The sequence below is a fragment of the Oryctolagus cuniculus genome, chromosome 15 (assembly GCF_051225735.1).
Source record: "Oryctolagus cuniculus isolate XC-2025 breed Fujian yellow rabbit chromosome 15, ASM5122573v1, whole genome shotgun sequence".
NCBI classification, from domain to species: Eukaryota; Metazoa; Chordata; class Mammalia; order Lagomorpha; family Leporidae; genus Oryctolagus; species Oryctolagus cuniculus.
This window is the reverse complement of record NC_142881.1, coordinates 22,609,397-22,629,742: the sequence shown is the minus strand read 5'-3', so window position 1 is coordinate 22,629,742 and position 20,346 is coordinate 22,609,397. Positions and strand designations below refer to the sequence as shown.

Here is a 20,346-nt window from a genome sequence, read left to right as displayed (position 1 = left end):
CTAACTCCTAACCATGGAGACACTGTGAAAGAAGATTTGCACAACAAGGATCCCTAATCAGAGCAATATGGGATCCAGTGAGCAGGAGCTGGAATAAGCTGTTCATCTTGAATGAAGTGAAAATAACTCACAAAATAACCATAAGAGAAAGAGAACACATCATCTATGTGGTCAAGTAATGAGGTACTACAGTTTCCAAATGACACTCAGATCAGTGTGAGACAGCAGGTAGATGTGTATGTCATGGTCTCACTATTGCCATAAAGCTTCATCACAGGTGACTGAGCCATTGGAATAAGACTTTAACCACAGCTCTCTTTTCTAGATGAATTTCTATGTTGGTTTCCTGCTCCATAAGAATATTTCCCCAGGTATTTAAAAACTCATCCTGAGAAAGAATAAAGAATGTCAGCTACATGAATGAAGACCACACGGATTGTGGAACCAGTAGTGTTTGCCTTGCAAAATGTGTAGATTAAGAAAGTTTGTTTCACAGGATTTGAAATCCCCAAGACTTTTGGCAGAATCATTGTTTCTTTTGTGATTTTCCAATAGTTTTCTTCTTTGCCCTTCCTATCCCCATTTGGTGCACCTGTCTACTCCTCATGAAACAAATTGTGAGTGGGAGTTGGAATCAAGAGGACAAGGGTTGCCAGTGTCAAAATAAATCTGAGATAACTGTTTTTCTCTGTTAACAGAATTTCAAGGTTCAGTAGGGGAGTGAAATTAGATTTAGCTGTGTAGTTGCCTCTACTGGATACTGTCTGGATAGGTTTTGTTGATTCTGTACCTGTGATGTGAGAGCTTGCAACTTTAACTTGCATCAATAGCAAGATGATTTCTCAAAAATATAGAAAAAAGAGAATAATAGGAACAACTCACACTCACTCATTATTTAACATGCTATACAATATAAATAGCCACTTAAAATGTACTTGTTTTCACTTATTTGAGAGATGGAGAGCTAGAGCTAGAGCTAGATCTGGGCCGTCTGCTGGTTCACACCCCAAATGTCCATGCTAGCCTGGGTTGGCCAAGCAAAAGCCAGGAGCCTGGAACTTCATCTGTTTCCCCTAGATGAGTGACAGGGACAATTTACCTGCTGCTTCCCAGGGTGCACATTAGCAGGAAGCTGGAACCAGAAGTAGAGGAACCAAGATTCAAATCCAGGCAGACACTCTGATATAGGATATTGGCATTCCAAATGGGTCTTAACTGCTGTTCTAAATGTTGTATCATAAATATCCATTTCTTAAGCACCCACTTCATGTCAGGTGCTATCACACACAATGGAGAGTTCAAATCAAATTAAAAATGTCACCCATAAATAGTTGTACATAGGTTTACAATTTTTCCTCAATATTTTTAGAAATTCTGAGAAAATTTAATTGCTGGGTTTTGTCAGGGAGAAAAGGCCCAAACAAACAAATAATTTTTTTTTTTTACAGTACAGTGGGGTTTATTCCCCTTTTTACAAAATTTTATTTGTAAATGTACAACAGGCTCCAAGATAACACTTAACTCTTAACACTTCATTCTAACTACGGTGGCATAAGATGTTATGGCCAGGAATCGAGATGTTTAGCTAGGAATGCAATCAAGGGCGTCATCACTTCAGGTACAAGGAACAGCTTACTTTTTGCCAGATTTCTTAATTCCACCTGTGGCCAGGGGGCCCTTCCCCGCCGCCTTCGCTTTTAGCTCCTCGAGTTTCTTCTGCTCCTCTTTCTGTTTTTGCTTGAAAGCCTTATCTTCCTCATCCATCTCCTTGGCCTGCTTCTTGGGCTGTTTCAGGGGCTTCTTCTTGCCACCTTCCCGGCCGGACATGGTGCCTGCCGCAAATAATTTTTTTTTTTTAAAAAACAAGACCATCTTGAATCTTTCCCCACATTTTGAGCAAAGTGTTTTTTTCAAAAGTTCTTTATCATACACCCATTTTTCTTCCCGTCTCATCACTCTAGTTCGCTTGACCCCTGAGCAAAGCAGGACAAAGAGATCAGCTTCATTCTTTGAGAAAGACGTTTGCAGAAAGGAAGAAAATCCCAACTCTGGTGAACTTTGAAATTTTTCTTCTAAAGACACCTGACCTCTTTAGTCACAGAGTTGGAATTGTGGCCACAGAAAATTTCTATGACATTTTCTTTAAGTTATTCCAAGCTTAGGGAGCAAATGATGGACAAGTACAGCCCCTCCATGGAGGCCACTTTTGGGAAAAATATGCCTACATTCCTTTACATTCTCTTTAATGATTTCTGTGTGCTTTGCTGCCTTCAGCAGCAAGAAGAGAATGGAAATTAGTAAGGTACTGAAACCTTATTTTACTTATTTCCATTGTTTTTGTTATTCCTCAACTCTCTAACAGGTTTTTCTAGAAGTGTCGTATCACTTATACACAAATCTTCATCCCAAGGACACTTAATGTAAGACACTGGTAGCAGAAGTAGATCTAGAGGCCAGCACTCTGGCTCACTAGGCTAATCCTCCGCCTGCGGTGCCAGTACCATGGGTTTTAGTCCCAATTGGGCCCCGGATTCTGTCCTGCTTGCTCCTCTTCCAGTCCAGCTCTCTGCTGTTGCCCGGGAAGGCAGTGGAGGATGGCCCAAGTGCTTGGGCCCTGCACCCGCATGAGAGACCAGGAGAAGCACCTGGCTCCTGGCTTTGGGAGGTGAACCAATGGAAAAGGAAGGCATTTCTCTCGCTCTCTCTCTCACTGTCTAACTCTGGCTGTCAAAAAAAAAAAAAAAAGTAGATCTAGAAAGATTCTTTATTTTAAAAAATGTGTTTTCATTTTATTCAAAAGAGAGACAGAGACAGCTAGAGAGAGAATTCATCTGTTGGTATACTGCCCAAAAGCCTATAACAAGGGCTAGACCAAGCTAAAACTAGGAGTCTGAAATTCAATCTGGGTACATTAGTGTACATTAGTAGGAAGCTGGAATTTAGAGCAGAACTGGAACTGAATACAGGCACTCCAGTAAGGGATGGAAACATCCCAAGTGACATCTTACCCTCTGTGCCAAATACCAGCCTCTAGAATGCGGATTTTACCATGGGAATTTGGAGTTGCATCACTCATTGCTGAGATGACAATAAAGTTTCCATGGGGCTGGTGCTGTGGCATAGTAGGTAAAGCTGCCACCTGCAGTGCCAGCATCCCATATGGGTACTGGTGCAAGTTTCAGATTCTCGACATCCTATCCAGCTCTCTGCTAGTGTGCCTGGGAAAGCAGCAAAAGATGGACCAAGTACTTGTGTCCCTGTACCCACATGGAAGACCCACAAGAAGTTCTTAGCCTCAGCCTGGCCCAGTCTTGGCCATTGTAGCCATTTGGGAAATGAACCAGCAGATAAAATTTCTCTCTCTCTCTCTCTCTCTCTCTCTCTCTCCTTCTCTGCTGCTGTCTCTCCTCTGTAACTCTGCCTCTCAATTACATAAATAAATCCTTTAAAAAAAAAAGACCTCATTTATAGTGCTACCTGAAGTTTTAATAGCTTCAGCTTGCTGCAGCAGTGTAATTGCTAAAACTTCCACCAGGGACAATTTGAGAATGCACTAACTTATGCAATATATGACACTTGGAAGTGAATATAGGAAATGGTAGTTGCAATATATTAGTCTACTTTTCATTTCTTCAATTAACATATTTGAGGGGAATGACTTTGGGAAATAAAAAGTGTATTTCCACTTACAATTGAAGATTATAGTTCAAGATCTGGCGGCCCCATAGTCCAGCACCTGATGGAGGCTGGTCAGGTGGGTACAGAGGCACAATCATATGGTGAGCCAGAAAGGAAAGAAGGGACCTTTTCTGAATTTGAACTCAAATAATCAAATCTCTCTTAAGAATCACCCTCTGACAGCAACCCCTAATGACCCAAAGACCTCCCATTGATTCCACATCCAAGCTATCAAGTCTCCACTCTTGGTCATCAGCCATCAATATTAAGACATTATAGTATAAACAGATAAATATCTGCCAGAGTTTTGGGAAGAGAAGTCCTGTTACAGCAGTAACATATGTCAGTGGAATTGTTTGGTTGTCATTAGGTGTCACTAATTGAAGAGATAAAATTAAAAGCATAAGCCAATGATTTGTAAACTTAAAGTGTGACTTGAACATGTTTGGTGGTATTTAAATAGAGCATCATCTGCACCTGAAATATTAATAAATATTTATTATTTATTTTCATCTATTGAAAATGCTGTCACACACACAGAATGAGAGAGAGAGAGAGAGAGAGAATCTTCTCATTTTGTTATCCCACCCCCCACAGATACCCCAAATATCTAGTGCAGGGACAGGCTAAAGCCAAGAGCCTGGAACTATATCCAGGTTAGGAAAAACTTATTAACAAACATAAACTCCTTCAGATAATAACAGAAAACATTTCCCAACAAAGGGCCAATATTATCTTTACAGTAAACAAGAAAAAATGAAATTTAAATATCAATATCCAACAGCAACAATAGAAGCATAAGTTCTTAGTAGAAATTTCATATAAAATAATCATTTATCATGATGGAATTAAGTATCCCAGAAATGCAAGGTTGGCTTAACGTCTGAAAATCACATCATGCTTACTGCTATATTATGAATTTGAGTATGTGTCAGAGAAGTACATAAGATGTGCAAAATAAGCCCCTGACAGAACTCAGCACAATTATGATAAAACTTTTAGGAACATAGTAATCAAACTGAACTGTATCCAAGAGCAACCATCAGATCCTTCAGATAGTGTCATTCTTAAGGAGAAAAACAGACTTCCTCTCCTTCCTATTTGGAGTAATGGAAGGATATCTACATTCACCATTTCTATTCAATGAATATTAACAGTCCTAGTCAGTACACGAAGCTAGTTAAAGTTGTAAAAGTATAGAGCTTGGTAAGTAAAATGTGCTACCAACGTTGTGGCCTAATGGGTTAGGCCATTGCCTGCAACACTGGCATCAAATGTAGGACCTGGTTTGAGTCCTGGCTGCTCCACTTCCTATCCAGCTCCCTGCTAATGTGCCTGGGAAAGCAGTGGAGGATGGCCCACGTGCTTAGGACCCTGTACTCATGTGAGAGATCTGGAAGAATCTCCTGACTCCTGGCTTCGGCCTGGCCCAGCTCTGGCCATTGTGGCCATTTGGGGAATGAACCAGTTGATAGAAGATCTCTCTCTCTGTCTCTCCCTCTCTCAAATAAATAAAATAAATCTTAAAAAAAGAATGTAAAAAGCAAATTTAACTTTTATCAATAAATATGATGAAAAATTTTAAATAACAGCAAAAAATCAATCATTAGAACTAATAAATAAATTCAAATTTAACAAATAGAAAACTGCACGTATAATCAATTTAATGTTGTAGAGTAGCAAGGAACAATTGCAAGGTCACTTTAATAAAAACATTCACAATAGCAGCAAAATTTGAAACAACTAGGGATAATTTAATGAGATATGCATAATATCTGTGCAATTGAAGTGAAAAGAAAAACAAAAACAAAATCCAGGAAGAAAAGATAAGCCAAATAGACATGAACTGTGTTCATTAATGTGACTTTTCAAGATTGTTGTATTAATTTTTCTCACATTGAGTATAAAACACATTAATGATAAAGTGGATTGTTATAAAGTTGACAAGCTGATTCTACAATTTGTATGCGGTTGTAAAAAAACTACTGTAGCCTAAATAATAGTGAAAAAGCACTGAAATATTTTTAAGGCTTAATATGAATTTATGGTAATCAAGAAAGTGTCCTGTTTGTATAAGAATAGGTGTATAGTTCAGAGAAACAGAATATAGCCTAGAAGTATATCCATAAACATATGGTCCCTGAATAAATTAGGTGTGAATCAGAGATGAAGGCTATGCAAGCATGGATACAGTAGATAGCTACCTCCCACCAAGGCTGATTAGTGATGCTGCTGATAGAAATGCAGCCAACAGGTAGCAAAGGCAAACTTGAGCATTTGTTATGATGTTATTTTATAAGGATACCAACTATCTACTTTTTCACCTTGAAAAAGGGAAGTATTTATTTTGACCAGGATTCAGACGTATTGTGAGTATGGTTTGCCTTTCCTGGTGGTACAGGTGAGCACCACCATCCAGCGGTTCATGTGTTGATTGGATCAGTGTCCTACACTGGATACTGACCTCTTTGAGTCATGGAAAGCACGGCTATAGGCATTGGCCATGGACCCACTTGATCTGTTTCACACTGGGTCACACAATATGTTCAACGTGTATTTACTGTGGATGTCTCAACCTTGTTCACTTTGTTATCTTATGTTTTCTTAAGTACAAGATATAATGTTTCCATTTTAGCTCAGTAAATGACAATTGTCATTCCACATGGAATTTATGACACACTTTGTTTCTGTCATAAAAAATACTGTGCCAGTTGAAGTATTATCTTTTTCATCCCCACTATATGTTGCAGTAGTAATATGTGTTCATTTTAAATGCAAAATTGCATTCATACTTGCTTCTTAAACTTGAAAGATAAAGGTATCATATTCAAATAAAATAATTATTTCTATTTAATTACGAATTGTAAGCCTCACAGGTATCCCTGCAATTCATGTTATTTGCATAAAATATTCAAATATGCACATTAAGATTTTATACTAGTGCAAAAAACATTTTAATTAAATCAATTTGTTGAGACTGCCTGGATTGGTAGTTTATGTATAATGCTAAAAATTACATCCATGCCTTAAATGAGCACTACCACACACACAAAAATAGAATTTTTCCACTCTTAAAGTGCATCCACCTAAATACAATCAGGTTTTGTTCAATAATAACAAATCACATTGTTTAATCTTTAATTTAATTTTCAATTTAAATTAAGTAAAGTTAAAAATTCCATCCCTCAGCTACACCAACCACATTTCATTTCAAATGCTCAGTAGCCACACGTAGAGTAGGGCTTGCCATACTGGACAGCAGTTCTGTAAGTAGGACTATGTATACCAGAAGATATGATATAAGCCTCACTCAACTTAGAACCATCACTGCTGCCTGAGCGGCTTGTTCTTCTGACAGTGAACTGCAGGCCAAGAAGGGAGGTGCCATGCTAAAGAGATAACTGGCTCTCCTTGTTATAAGATAACTTTGCAGCTGTATCAAGGAAATGGGCTGGAATATGTCACTCAGGTGATCCACTGGGATCTTGAGGTTTCCTTGACCATGTGTATCCCCTCACGGAGTAATTCCACAAGTCATGGCCTGAGAGGTGGATGGTATCCTGGAGTTCGGGTGCCTCAATATTTAAGGTCTATATAATGCCATCTGGCAAGTCACCTAGACCAACAAAAGTGCGAGCAGAGGGTGAGTGGAATGGGTTGGCTCCTTTGGGGAGATGGAAGTGTGAATACTTGTGACCTCCTAGACATTAATTACTGCAACAGGGACCATAGCACATCTTGCTCAACTTCCTCTTGAAATTCTCTCTCAGAAATTGCCCAAAACAAGCTTGAAAACATATCACAGGACACAATAAATGTGCTGTGAGAAGTCAGCTGGCTTTAGCAGCGTCAGCAGCAGACTACAGCTCACACTGGAAGTGCATTGCTCTCAAGCCCTCACAGCCAGCTCACTGGCCCTGTGAACTCATTCCTAGCTTCCTTGTGCTTTGCTCCATAATGATCCACCCCTGTGACTTTCTGCGGAAGACTGACCCTGAACTATTGGAGCCTCTTCACTGGCAGACTCAGAACCAAAAGTCCCTGGGAGCTTTTATGCAACTACCAGCCTTCAATGGCTGACAGGTGTATGAAGCTCTGGCTTTCTTGTCTGGAAGTGGAACACTCTTAGTTGTAAATTTATGTTCCTGAATGCCCTGGGGGATCAGGCTGATGTGGTTTTGTTTGCTAATAATCATACCTCTTGTGGCTCTTTCCTCTTCCCTGTTTTGTTATCGCTCACTTTCTTCCTGATTTCTCCTGGGAGTATGACCTTAAACAAAACACATCACTTGCACACCTTGTTTCAGGGACTGCTTCTGGGGAACTCAATATAAGACACACAGACAATTTCTATTTTCATTTAATTAATACTGCCAGTGAGATGTGTATATGCTTAAAATTCAATTTTTTAAAGCCATTGCCTCCTATACAGGTGTCTTTTAGTCCTGTTTTTATATAGATCACAATTAGAGACTTAGTGCAGATAGAAAAGTCAGGATTATTTTTCTCAAAGTAATGGTAAGTCAAAAGTGTGTGTGTGTGTGTGTGTGTGCATGTGTGTATCTATGAGTACACAGATACAGAGGGACATAAAGAGGCAGAGGAAAGACAGAACAAGAATATGAGGTGGGATGGGGAAGGAGGGAGGGAGAGAGAGAGGAATAGACAATCGAATATTATTTCAAAGCATTTTGGCACATATCCATTGACCTGCCAACATATATGTGGGATGGTTACACATGAGTCACTGTGTGCCATCTTAGACCTCACAATGTAATGAAGAGCAGATATGTAACCTCTAGCAAGTCCTAGTGATGGTAGTCTATCTAAAGCACTCTAAGGAGGGTGATAATTCCATGGTCCCCATGATGATGGAAGAATGGTAATCAGTGTGCACTCTCCAGAGGATCCTTGAGAATATAGACTTTAATAGAGCATTTGAATCTCCAAGCATACCTTTTTACCAGCAAGGCTTATAAAAGCTATGGATCTAAACTCATCACATGTCAAGTAAAAACTTTCACTAGGTTCTTATGTGTACCTAAAATTTTATAATAGCTAGTGGGAAGTTTTAGCGAGGATTTTGAGTAATTTCCTGAGTTTGCAATGTGACTATGAAATGATGACTGATTTATTTAGAATCATGAACCATGATTCCTATAAAAATGGACATTTCCTGTGCCTAAAAATTCTAAGTCTCTGGCTCATCTTTGCCTCCTTTGTGAAGCAGAGAATATAATACCTCCCTTGCAAATATCAGAGCTTGAGCTTTACTTAAAGTCCCTACATCAATTCATGTATAAAATATTGTCAGTAAATTTCTTACTGTGGTTTCATTATGAAGTGCATCATTCCCACTTTGTTATATTTTAGGGAATTACTATAAGCAAATAAAACAAAATCGTTCATGTGCATCAGTGCCATACTAAGCCATATTAAAGCCTGAGGCAAAAGGAAAAGCCAGTAACACTCATCCTGTCTTTATTTAAAACTGTGATATGTTGTTCAACATAAATTGTTTTTATATGAATGTTGACTTAAAATATATTAAATTAAAATACTACTTTTCTCTTGAGACAAGTGCTTTGCTTACCTCCATGTAGTTCCTGTGTTGAACAGGTTTTCATACCTTGTAGATATTCCTGTTATGATGTTGGATGTTGTCCTGTGCTGATCAGGTTCTTCTGGTTAAGGATTTGAGTGGTGGCTCCCCTAGAAGCTACCAGTAGCTTATTGCTGACTTCCCTCAAGAGATCACCCTTGACTACCAGTAGCTGCCTTGTCTTGATGACATTGCCATTCCCAGGTACATCCACATGTAGTGATTGTAGATGTGGGGTACAAGGTCCAGTGCCTTTGCCCCGGTTTGAGAAGATGCTATAGGGCCATTGGAGTTCCCCAGAGAATTGCCTGAAGACTTTGCGGTGGCTTCCTCATCTTCCAACCTTCCCTCAACCCAACTTTACTTCCTCCATTTCCCCGCAGTTGTTAATTCTGAGAGCTCTTCCCAGCACATTTCCCGCATTCTGATCTCCATCCCAGATTTTGACGCCAAGATACAAAACCTGTGACAGTTGTGTCCCGAGTGGTCTGAGACAGCTAGTTGTAAGATGAGATTTTGGAGTGGAAGTGTCTGCTGGAAAGCAACAAGGGCCCCACCACTGAGGCCGTGCAGAACATAGCTGATCCCCGACGTGAGATAGCAGGATAACTTTAAAATGTTTACTGGCAGTGGACTGAGGTGGTGTTTTTGTGAAAGGAAATGCACTAGTAGGTTCAGTCTATCAGGTATCTATCTGAGAAATAACGGGAAACAGGAATTAGAAGAACACAATGGGTGCAACAGATGCTTTGAACAAGAAAATACAAGGCTGAGAGTGAATTAATTCATCAAGTAAAAGCTGAGGATGGAATCCAGAGGGCACCCTAGAGGTCAGAAAAGAAAGAAAAATGCCCAGTATTTCCTCATGAGACTAATAGAGCTTCAAAGAGAGCTGGGTTCTTAGACCCTGGAGGTGTGCTAGGCTGAGGTCAGAATCCTCCTTGGGAAGGAACAGGACTCCTAGAAATGGGATAGGTTTGATGAACTCAAAAATGTCAACTCCTCAGGCTCCCTTGAATTCTCTATGTCTATAAAAGTGTACCACTTCTCCCTGTGACTCCATTCCTCAGCCCTTATTTAAAGACTATGCAGAAATCTCTATCTTACCTGACAGCACCTCTATTCTGAACCATTATGGTAGTAGGTAGGGTTACTGTAACTCAATCAAAAATGTTGGGATTGTTAAAGAAGAAAAAGACCTATTTTCTAAATGAGCTGCCAGATTTAGCAAACTTAGATAGGAGTTTGAGGAGTAAATATGGAACTAGATACTAAGGGTGTCATGTTGAGGGCAGCAGAATAAAGACCTAGGCTTGAGAATATGTTACCACAGGGATATTCCCACCAAAATTGATGTGAAGAAGAAATGCTGGAATTTTTGTGAGAAGATATATGAAGAAATCAAGACAACTTGTAGAAATTGACTTGCTAGAGTTGTATATCATGCAAGTCTTGAAAACCTACCAAATGAATATTTTTCCATGAGAAGCCTTAAAAGACCATCCACTGGCTGGCGCCACGGCTCAATAGGCTAATCCTCTGCCTGCGGTGCCAGCACCCCAGGTTCTAGTCCTGGTCGGGGCGCCGGATTCTGTCCCAGTTGCCCCTCATCCTGTCCAGCTCTCTGCTGTGGCCTGGGAGTACAGTGGAAGATGGCCCAAGTGCTTGGGCCCTGCACCCGCATGGGAGACCAGGAGAAGCACCTGGCTCCTGGCTTCAGATCAGCTCGGTGCGCCGGCTGCAGTGGCCATTGGAGGGTGAACCAATGGAAAAAGGAAGACCTTTCTGTCTCTCTCTCACTGTCTAACTCTGCTTGTCAAACAAACAAACAAACAAAAACAAAAGACCATCCATTAACTAAAGTGATTAGGAATCTGCTGATCAGCAGGCAACCTGCATCACCCAGAAGCTCAGAGAGACTATTTTTTCCTGCCCTGTGTTACTACATAGTCTCAAGAGATCCAGGATATCTGGATATCCCTTAGAGCATCACAGTGATAAACTTGTTTATGATACAAAACCAGAGAAGAAGGATCTGACAAGTTCACTGGACAATTTGTTGAAGACATGCACTTCAGAGACCAGGAGATAAAATCCATGAATATTCAAGAACTTACTATACCATGAATTACTTAGAGATCCAATGATCCTAAATTTCAGGACATCACCTGAAAACTAAAGAATGCTATTGCGTCTTACAATGCCTATCATGAAGAAGGAAGCACCATTCTGGGTTAGTGCTCTTTTGAATACTCTACCATTAGGAATGCTTCACTGACACACAAATTGGGTCACATTAAAGGCATCAGGAAAGGTTTTTGTAACACAACCAGGTCCTGGTGTAAGCAGCCCTATAAACTGGAAATGACATAGGAAAAGCTGCCGGAGGAATTTCTAGTAAGCCATTCCTACTATTACACTAATGCTTCTCCACCATTCCCCACTTGTGTCTTCATGAGGGGTTCCCTAAGAAATCCAAGCATAGTTCTTAGATAGGTGGCCATGTTGTGTGGGTGCAAATCACAGTGGACTGTCATTTCATTACAAATTTATTTTAGGGAGAGAGGTCACAGCACCCTTAACGAGTGGTCCCAGAACTTGCATGGAATGAGTGAATCTGAGTGACTTGGTGTAAGGAAAACTCCAATTACCCAACATCAGGACTGACATCCTCATTCCTCCAGTTACAGATGGTTTTGAAAATTAAGATTTTGCTGCAAAGTACCCTTCAGATCTTAACCATTGTCTGAATAGAAATATGGAGGTTTAGCATCCTCCTACCCAAATCTGGCACACCTCTTTAGGGTCATTCCAATCTTATAACTCCACATAAAATCAGCTGAGTCCTTACATATGATCACCTCACAATCCAATTTCCCTAACAGTTCTGCTTTCTTTACTTCTTCCACAGATGTTAGTATTAAGAGCCCTTTTAAATTACCTGAAGATTCTACTTCTTGGGTATCCTAATTTTTTACAATTCCTATCCCCAAACTACACCATATCTACCATAAAATTCAGTCTACTTCTAGTCTCTAAGTTACTTTTATAATGTCAAATTGTCTGAAATGACAAATTCTACCTTTGTCTTCCTAAAAATGTGAGGTCTAGTTTTCTATCTGTAGGACTCATCTTGCTTTCTCAGGTCAAACTTGCCCTCTGTGCTTAATTTCAAGGTTGCAGTTGCTGTTTCCAAGTGAAAGTAAGAGCATGATATGTATTATTTACCTATTTCAATAGTGTAAAACCTCTTGCACCTGATGCGTTTGATAGATTCTAAATTGAGAAGCATCTAAAAGGAGAAGACCAGAGCCCTGTTAATGCACTTGTCACTGCTGAGACATCATTTTCAAGAACTATATGAGCTGAAGGTACACATAGGGTACATGGCCTGAATGAGTGGAACAGATGAGTCATTTAGGAGTTTCCTGAATTAGTAAATACAAAAGCCCAGTTCAGCCTACATGGGAGAAATCAAAGGGAAAGAAGCCAAGTTTAGCCTGAAATTCTCTCTCAGAAGGGCCACTCCCAAGACATTCCATGTAAAATATTGAAAAGATTTTTAAAAAATAACTCTTGATTTTTTCCAGCATAGTCAATTACTGTCACCCAGAACGGGACTACCAGTCATTGGAGCTGACATCCTTTCTCTTATAGTATTTAGCAAAATTAAACTGTCAGTCTTCATTTCTCCTGATGGCTCCAGTGCTGCACCCATTTCTAACTAAGTTTTTTTTTTCTTTTTCATTAACTTTAAAGAAGGCCTTGGTGGATTCAAAGATGTTATTTCAGATTGACATCTTGAGATGATACTAAGGATACTGGAGGCAAAGACATCAGGACAAATAAGGGCTGGCAGCTGGGAAGAAGAAAGGATTTTCCCCCTTTACATAGTGAGAAAATCTCTAAGGAGAAATTTCTGGAAAGTTCCAGGCTCAGAGATGCCCTCACTGTTAACTCAGGTGGGAAGGTGGGGTAGGATATGGATATCTATGAACTGTGCCTCAAGATAATATCAAGAATATCGGATTGAAGATGAGCAGGGATCTTTTTACAAGAGAGTCTGGGTTGATAGGAAGAAAAGTATTCACTTACTCAAGTGATAACCTCTCCAAACTGCTGAAGGTGGCATTATGTCACTTTCATATTGTTTCAGACATCTGAGTGACATCAGAGTATGTTTCATGGATTCTGGACTTGACTCAGACCTCTAATCAATTGGACTGCCTGAATACAGCAAGTCAGAGTAGAAATACTTGAAACTGCCATTGGATTTATTCAACTTCTCATACTCAATCACCTATCCTGCTTGATTTTTTATTAAATCACCCAACGGATCAATTGCTGCTGAGGGCTGTCTACACAATTTCTTGGTCTTCTTTGACCTCTCTTTTTCTCTTTAACACAGACTCCCAGGACACTAATGCTGCTTTCCACAAGACCATCCCAGGCCCACGTTCTATTCTTCCCCTACCATTGTGATGATCAACTCAAAACCATATCCTTTTATCCTCCCAATAACCGGTTGACATTCCTAAGTATGAACAGAAAGTATCAGGCAGTTTTACTTCCATAGGAAGAGCTTCGGTTAGCTAAGAGTTAGAGAAAAGCAAACTAACAGAAGAGACAAGCATGAAGCTTATCATTAATGAAGCACTTACTTTTATATTTTTTGTATTTTTATTTTATTTATTTGACAGGTAGAGTTACAGACAGTGAGAGGGAGATACAGAGAGAAAGGTCTTCCATCCGCTGGTTCACTCCCCAAATGGCGGTGATGGCCGGAGCTGGGCTGATCCAAAGCCAGAAGCCAGGAGCTTCTTCCAGTACAGGGGCCCAAGGACTTGGGCCATCTTCTACTGCTTTCCAAAACCATCAGCAGAGAGCTGGATTGGAAGTGGAGCAGCCAGGACTAGAACCGGCACCCATGTGGGATGCTACAGCGCTGGCCCCCAATGAAGTACTTACTTTTATAGGAGAACTCATACTCAACTAAAACTGAACTCCCAAAAGACATTGGTATGCTTTATTTGAGTTTCTGTGTTGCTCATATTCCATGTAGCTCCTTGGATTTGCAGTTTAAAATCTTGAGTTTTTGTATCAGGAGAAATGCAGATTCTGGTTTTGGCTCCCATATAGATGGAGTAGCATGTTTTGGTCAAGTTACGGAACACTGCTGAGTTTCAATTACCTCATCTATAAAATGAAGATAATAATATAGTATATATTTTAGGTTGAATGTGGGCATTGAATAAGATATTTATGAAGTGCTCTGCATAGTGATATTTATGTAGCTAACACAGGTAAATAATAATAGCAATAGTAATAACAATACAAATAATTTTTTTCTCTCATGATTGTGTATTTAGGATTAATTTAGTGGGTTAATCCTGAACTATTTCTTTGATGCCTTTAAACTTCAAGAAAAATAGAATTTTGCATATTTAAAATGCAATTATCACTTTATTTCTATAAATAATACAAGAGAGTGGGATCATCATACTCAAAGCTTATTAGAACAGAGCAGAAGTAGGTAAATACCTTAAATTTTGAGGAAAACACAAGTAATAAATGAGAAGCTAGAAAGGAAGCTGTTGAGTCTTTGAATTTAATGTGAGTTTCTCTACAGTCATTGTATTTTCTTTCATTGGGTTATTCTGAGGATGTGTCCACAGCAGACTGATTATGACACATGATAGGCCATTTGAGAGGCTCACCCCAACAGAAGATATGAAAACATGAACTCAATGCAGTGGTGGCATTTTGAGAGGTGATGTTAGGGAAATCTGTCTATGCCATCAAACTCCTTCAACTTTACCTTAGCCTTTCAGACTAAGTGAAATCAACAGCTTTAAGACAATTCTGGTAACCTCCACTTCCAACCAGATTTCACTCTTTAAAAAATGATAGAAAATAATAGTAGAAACTGTCACAAATCTAATATATTAAAATGGGCAGAGCAACCAGAATGGAACCATCATCATTGGCCAAGATTCTCTAATCTCTGAAAGGTAACTAATGGACCAGGTCATCGAACATACTGATTCTCAAAGATTGCTGAAACATAAACGTATTTATATAGAAACTTATACTAGTTCAATTTCGATCTCATAACGATAACAGATGGAGCATAGTTATAAATTGCCCATCCTTCACTACCTTAACCCTAGATTAATTTGTCTGTGATCCCATAGTAGTATGTGGGCTGTTTTTCCTCCTTATAAAAATTAAGGATATAGGTGGGAACACAAATTTTCAAACAAAGCCAAATTGCAGGAGCCAGTCAATCATAGCTTCCAGGAAATCATGAAGGACATAAAACATGAATAAACTCTACAAGAATTAAATCCCAGCTTCAAATGATACATTTTCACTTCAATTACATTTGCCTATTTGTGTTATGACTATGTTCATAACTGCTATGATTTCTCAGTACGGAATAATTTATTTCCAAAAGTAATAAGGCTTAAAATAAGGAACTCCAACAACGGTTTGTTCTGAATAGCCATTTTAAAGGCAATTTATAAGGCAGTGTGGTGTTTCTTTAAGGAATCTCAAAGCAGTTAATTGGCCAGAGCTTGAACACTTATCTTTGGGGAGAAAGACCTTGTGAAAGAATACTGAGTTGGACCTATGTTTTATATTTAAATAGTTGCCTGTCCTTTGACAGGTGCTGCAAATTACGTAACTCTGCCAGGCCTCCGCATCAGGTGTCCCTCCCTTTGTCCCAAGGTCCTCCTGGTGAATTAATCTTCTTACTTCAAGTTTCACCCCTAACCCACATTTCCTTTGATTTCTCTATGTATAGATGATTATCAAATGATCTAGAAAATATATATTATTATCAACATGAATGTAAAATTATATGATGTTATTAGGGTCCCTATAATATTTTACATTTTAATTTTCTGTTTATGTACCCATCTTCTGTGATAGACTGTTAATTTCTCAAGAGGGAAATGGACTTTGCTTAACTTTATATGTTCAGCACAGTGATTAAACAGAATAGACACAATAAATATTAATTAAATCTCTGCCTCCATTAAGTAAGGAAAACAGTATTGGTGCTTTGCATCTTGCAGAGTTGTAGTAAGAATGTGGTGAAACTTTTGTGTTAACCTAACCTACTGTACACATGTTGGAAATTATGATGATCTCCCAATTAGACTGTTATAATACGTGTAAAAAAAATCACAAAATGACCTTTGATGCAACAGATCTAGGTGTGTGGAGAACCCAGATTCCTTTTCTTAGCTGCTCAATAAGAGAAAATTCTAGCCTTCTTATCTTGCACTAAGAAAGGAAAAATGTGTCCATTTGTGGTTTTATATGGGAGATGTAGATTGTGGAGTGATGCAGGGTGTGGCAAGATGATAGATTTTGAACAAAAATTTCCATTCCATACCCACCTACAGAAATTTCTCTCCATAGTACACTTTGAAGAACAGGATTTCCTGTGAGATGCATGGGTTTTCTCCTCTTCTAAAGGAGTTAGTTAAAGAGATAAAGATTATATGGCACTGGCTTTGTCACCATGATGGATGAGAATGTGCATCAGCCTAAATGTTTACTCACACTGAATGAAAAAAATACAGTATACAGATGTAATGCAATGCTATATAGCAATTAAAATGAGCTATTTCTAATGCTATAACTTGAGTGACTCACAGACACAAAATTTAGCAAAGAAGCTGGCATCTTAAAAAGAAATCTACTACGTGATTCCACATAAGTAAAGTTATAGATGATGCAAAAATAATGTAGTGGTAATGGAAATCAAAATATTATTTAATTCTGGGTATATGTTTTGAGTGAGAAAGGGTATGAGAGAGCCCAAGAATACTGAAAATGCCTATATATGTAGAAACAAATTATTGAGCTGCCCATTTAAGATTTGTGCACCTTAGTCTGTGTGTATAATTCCTCAGTAAAAAGTATCACAGAACAAAGGAAAGTAAAACTGTTTAGGCATGAGGTTCATGTGAAAAGAACATGAGAAGCAGACATACACTGATACACTCCTCTCCGCCTAGATTAGACTGAATGCCCAGAAAGGAAGAAATTATGTCTAGCTTACTTAACTCCATCTGTCTATAAACATACACATTCTTTCACTGATAGACACTTTGCGCTGCTTTCCATCTGTGTTATCAGGAGTAACGCTGCTATGGTCATTGTTCGCATGTCCTTTTTGTTATCATGTGGATACACCTCTGTTACGGTGTATGTAAGAAGTGCAATGACATGACATATAACAGCTTAGCAATAGTCATTTCTTGCTAAATTTGGATAAACAGGGGAATGAATAAATAATTAATTTTGAAAAATGACTCATACAGACAGAAGGGAACTCAGCTCTGTTTGGGGGGATAGTATTGCAAGTGGGTGGAGACAAGGGGAGAAAAGAGATAAAAAATAGGTTCCTAGAGGACCCAACACTGTTAACCCAGGGACTGACTTCAACCCATAAAAGAACATCCCTTGACTCTTTCCTCAGCCCAAGATCCAAGCTGGAGCAACTGGGGCTAGGAAGAATTTGCAGGCCTGCATCTCTCAGCAACCAGGGCTACTTGTCCTCTACCCTGATGTGTGTGTGGCAGCTGGATTCTTGCTGGAGGAGAAAGACATACACAGCTCTGCCTGTAGACACTGTGTGGTCTAGAAAAATCAATTCCGTTTTCCGAGTGCCCCTTTTTCTCATCTCAAAACTGGTGAAAAAGCAGCTCACAGAACTCTGACGTTTCATGACAGAGAGAAGGCAAATGCTTGTAGGTTGGAGAACAAACTAAGCAACTTAGAATCAGCAGCAATATTCTTTGCAACGTTGAATTTTACATTTTAAGTTTATGAAACTTTCTCATTTGAATTTGTGACACATAAAGATTTTTTACAAAGGCATAGAAATAACCCTGGAACCTAAACTGTGTTTACAATTCAGTGTCCAGGGTCCATTGGTATTGTCATCCTGCAGCATGAAGTCTGGTTAGTTTACATCTAGGTCTTCAAAGCAGACAGTTCCTCAAGCTGAAGTAGACAAATTCCTTTGTCCCCTCAAAACAAAAATGGACTAGGTATTAATTCACTTCTATTTCTCGGGCATCCAGTCTAAAACTTGATCCTTGATTGGAAACTTACGGGCCAGCAAACTTACACAGGTTCCTTTGTTATATCACTGTGTTCAATAAGTATCATCTATTGATCAATTAAATTCACATTTTTATGGCTCTTTTGTGGCTCAAAACCTGTGATCAAGTTGGGTAGAAATCATTCAGTGAAAATTCTCTCCAGTTTCTAATAATAACTCCATGAACATTCCTTGGTGTTTATAACAGTCGACTTGCTTGACACAAAAGCTGTTGAAAAACTTCACTTAGAATTTTTACTCATTATTTTCATGTATTTTTGCCCATAGTAATTAGATTTATAATTGCAAGACTTGTTCTGGCAATAGTAAACAACTGTGTTTTCCATTTAAGAAGAGTGCCTGTGTTTCTGAGGATTAATAGATGATGACAAGTAGTAGGATTATGTAGCAAAATAATTCTTTCTAATTCTGAAGCTGTTGGGGATGCTTTGCTGGCTGTCCTCCTCCTGTTGTCTCACAATCAGCAAAAGCCCACTACAGGCCAGTGAGAAATTCTGCCTGGGTTGCAGCCCTTGGGAGAACACCTCTATTATCAGAACATTACACCCACCCATGGGGCAGCAAGGGAGAGCCTGAAGTCTGAAATGAAGCACATTTGCCAAGAAAAATATTAAAAATAAGTCATAATTGCTAGGTTAGAGGAATGCCACAAGGACACATTCTTGAGACATCACTGGTAACAACTTTATTCCATGAAAAATAATAATTCTGATTCAGAAAGCCAAATGATCAGTATGTAGTCTTTTGAGGAAATCCATTCCAAACAAGAAATGAGAATGAACCTGACATGAGAAAACATGTGTGGTTGCTTCTGCAGCAGATTCTTCATTTATGTTTGCGAGCACGTGCCATGATTATACTCACTGAAAGAGAACCCTAAAGTCAACTCGTTTCTCATGTAGCAGAAATCCATACTTAGGGGTTGTTGCTGACCGAATACTTCCAAATCCGTGAACAGAATCTCTGTTGCTGATTGGATTGACTTCTTGAAATCAGCATCATATGTTGTTGACTTGAGCCAAAGGAAAGTAAGTAAAAATGTGAATGGGCATCAATTATTGATGGCCTTCTAAAACTTTAGAACTCTGTCTAAAACATGAACTAAGGGGGACTGGTGACAACATCTCAGCCTTATCACCATTTAATGATGGTCATCTTAATTTTATTTAGATTTTAATCATAAATTAATTATTTTATGATAAAAGTAGGGTTTATTTTCAAGATGGAAAATAATTGCTTTCATCTGGATTTAGGCAAAATTTAAATGAATACATATATATATATAGTGTATACTTGTGTGTGTGTGTATGAAAGCGCTTCTAAATTAGATGATTAAATGTTAACAGTGACAACCTAAAGAAGGAAGCGATGTTCAAGTAGGTGATGGTGCCTAAAGAGAGAGTGAGAAGAGGAACAAGAGAAACAAAATTTGTTTTGGAAGCAGGATTTTAAAAGTTATCTCTATCATCTGTACGTGGAAGTACTCAAAAGTCACTGATATTTGTCATACAGTTTTGTGATATATTATCATAGTAAGATGTATAACCATGCATATATTCTTTAAATATTACATATTCAAAATATTCCCTTAGATGTTGCATCAATCCAGTTTTTTCCCTTCTCCTTGCTTGTAGTTCTCAAGAATAGCTGTAGAATGTTCGGGGAATACAGGATCTTGGTACAAGGAGAGGCTGGTGTTAATAGCCTGCGCTCCTGTTCTGGTGCTCTGCCTTGAAATAGCATGTCCTTCAAAGCTTTTATTTTTTTAATTTTTTTAAGATTTATTTTTTATTTATTTGAAAGAGCTACAGAGAGAGGTAGTAACAGAGAGAGAGGTCTTCCATCCACTGGTTCACTCCCCAGATGGTCGCAATGGCTGGAGCCACACCGATTCAAAGCCAGGAGCCAGGAGCTTCCTCCT

General features: G+C 38.8%; 1 protein-coding gene across 1 annotated transcript; it reads right to left on the bottom strand.

The window, feature by feature from the left end:
* Positions 1-1,432: 1,432 nt before the first annotated feature.
* Positions 1,433-1,841, bottom strand: LOC149121933 (translation machinery-associated protein 7). Its single transcript, XM_089314061.1, has one exon. It carries the CDS (start codon positions 1,825-1,827, stop codon positions 1,633-1,635), a length of 195 nt encoding a protein of 64 aa, XP_089170187.1. The 5' UTR covers positions 1,828-1,841; the 3' UTR covers positions 1,433-1,632.
* Positions 1,842-20,346: the final 18,505 nt, after the last annotated feature.

Excerpts from the sequence above, each read along its gene's own strand:
- LOC149121933 (XM_089314061.1), bottom strand. The coding sequence starts at position 1,827 with ATGTCCGGCCGGGAAGGTGGCAAGAAGAAGCCCCTGAAACAGCCCAAG.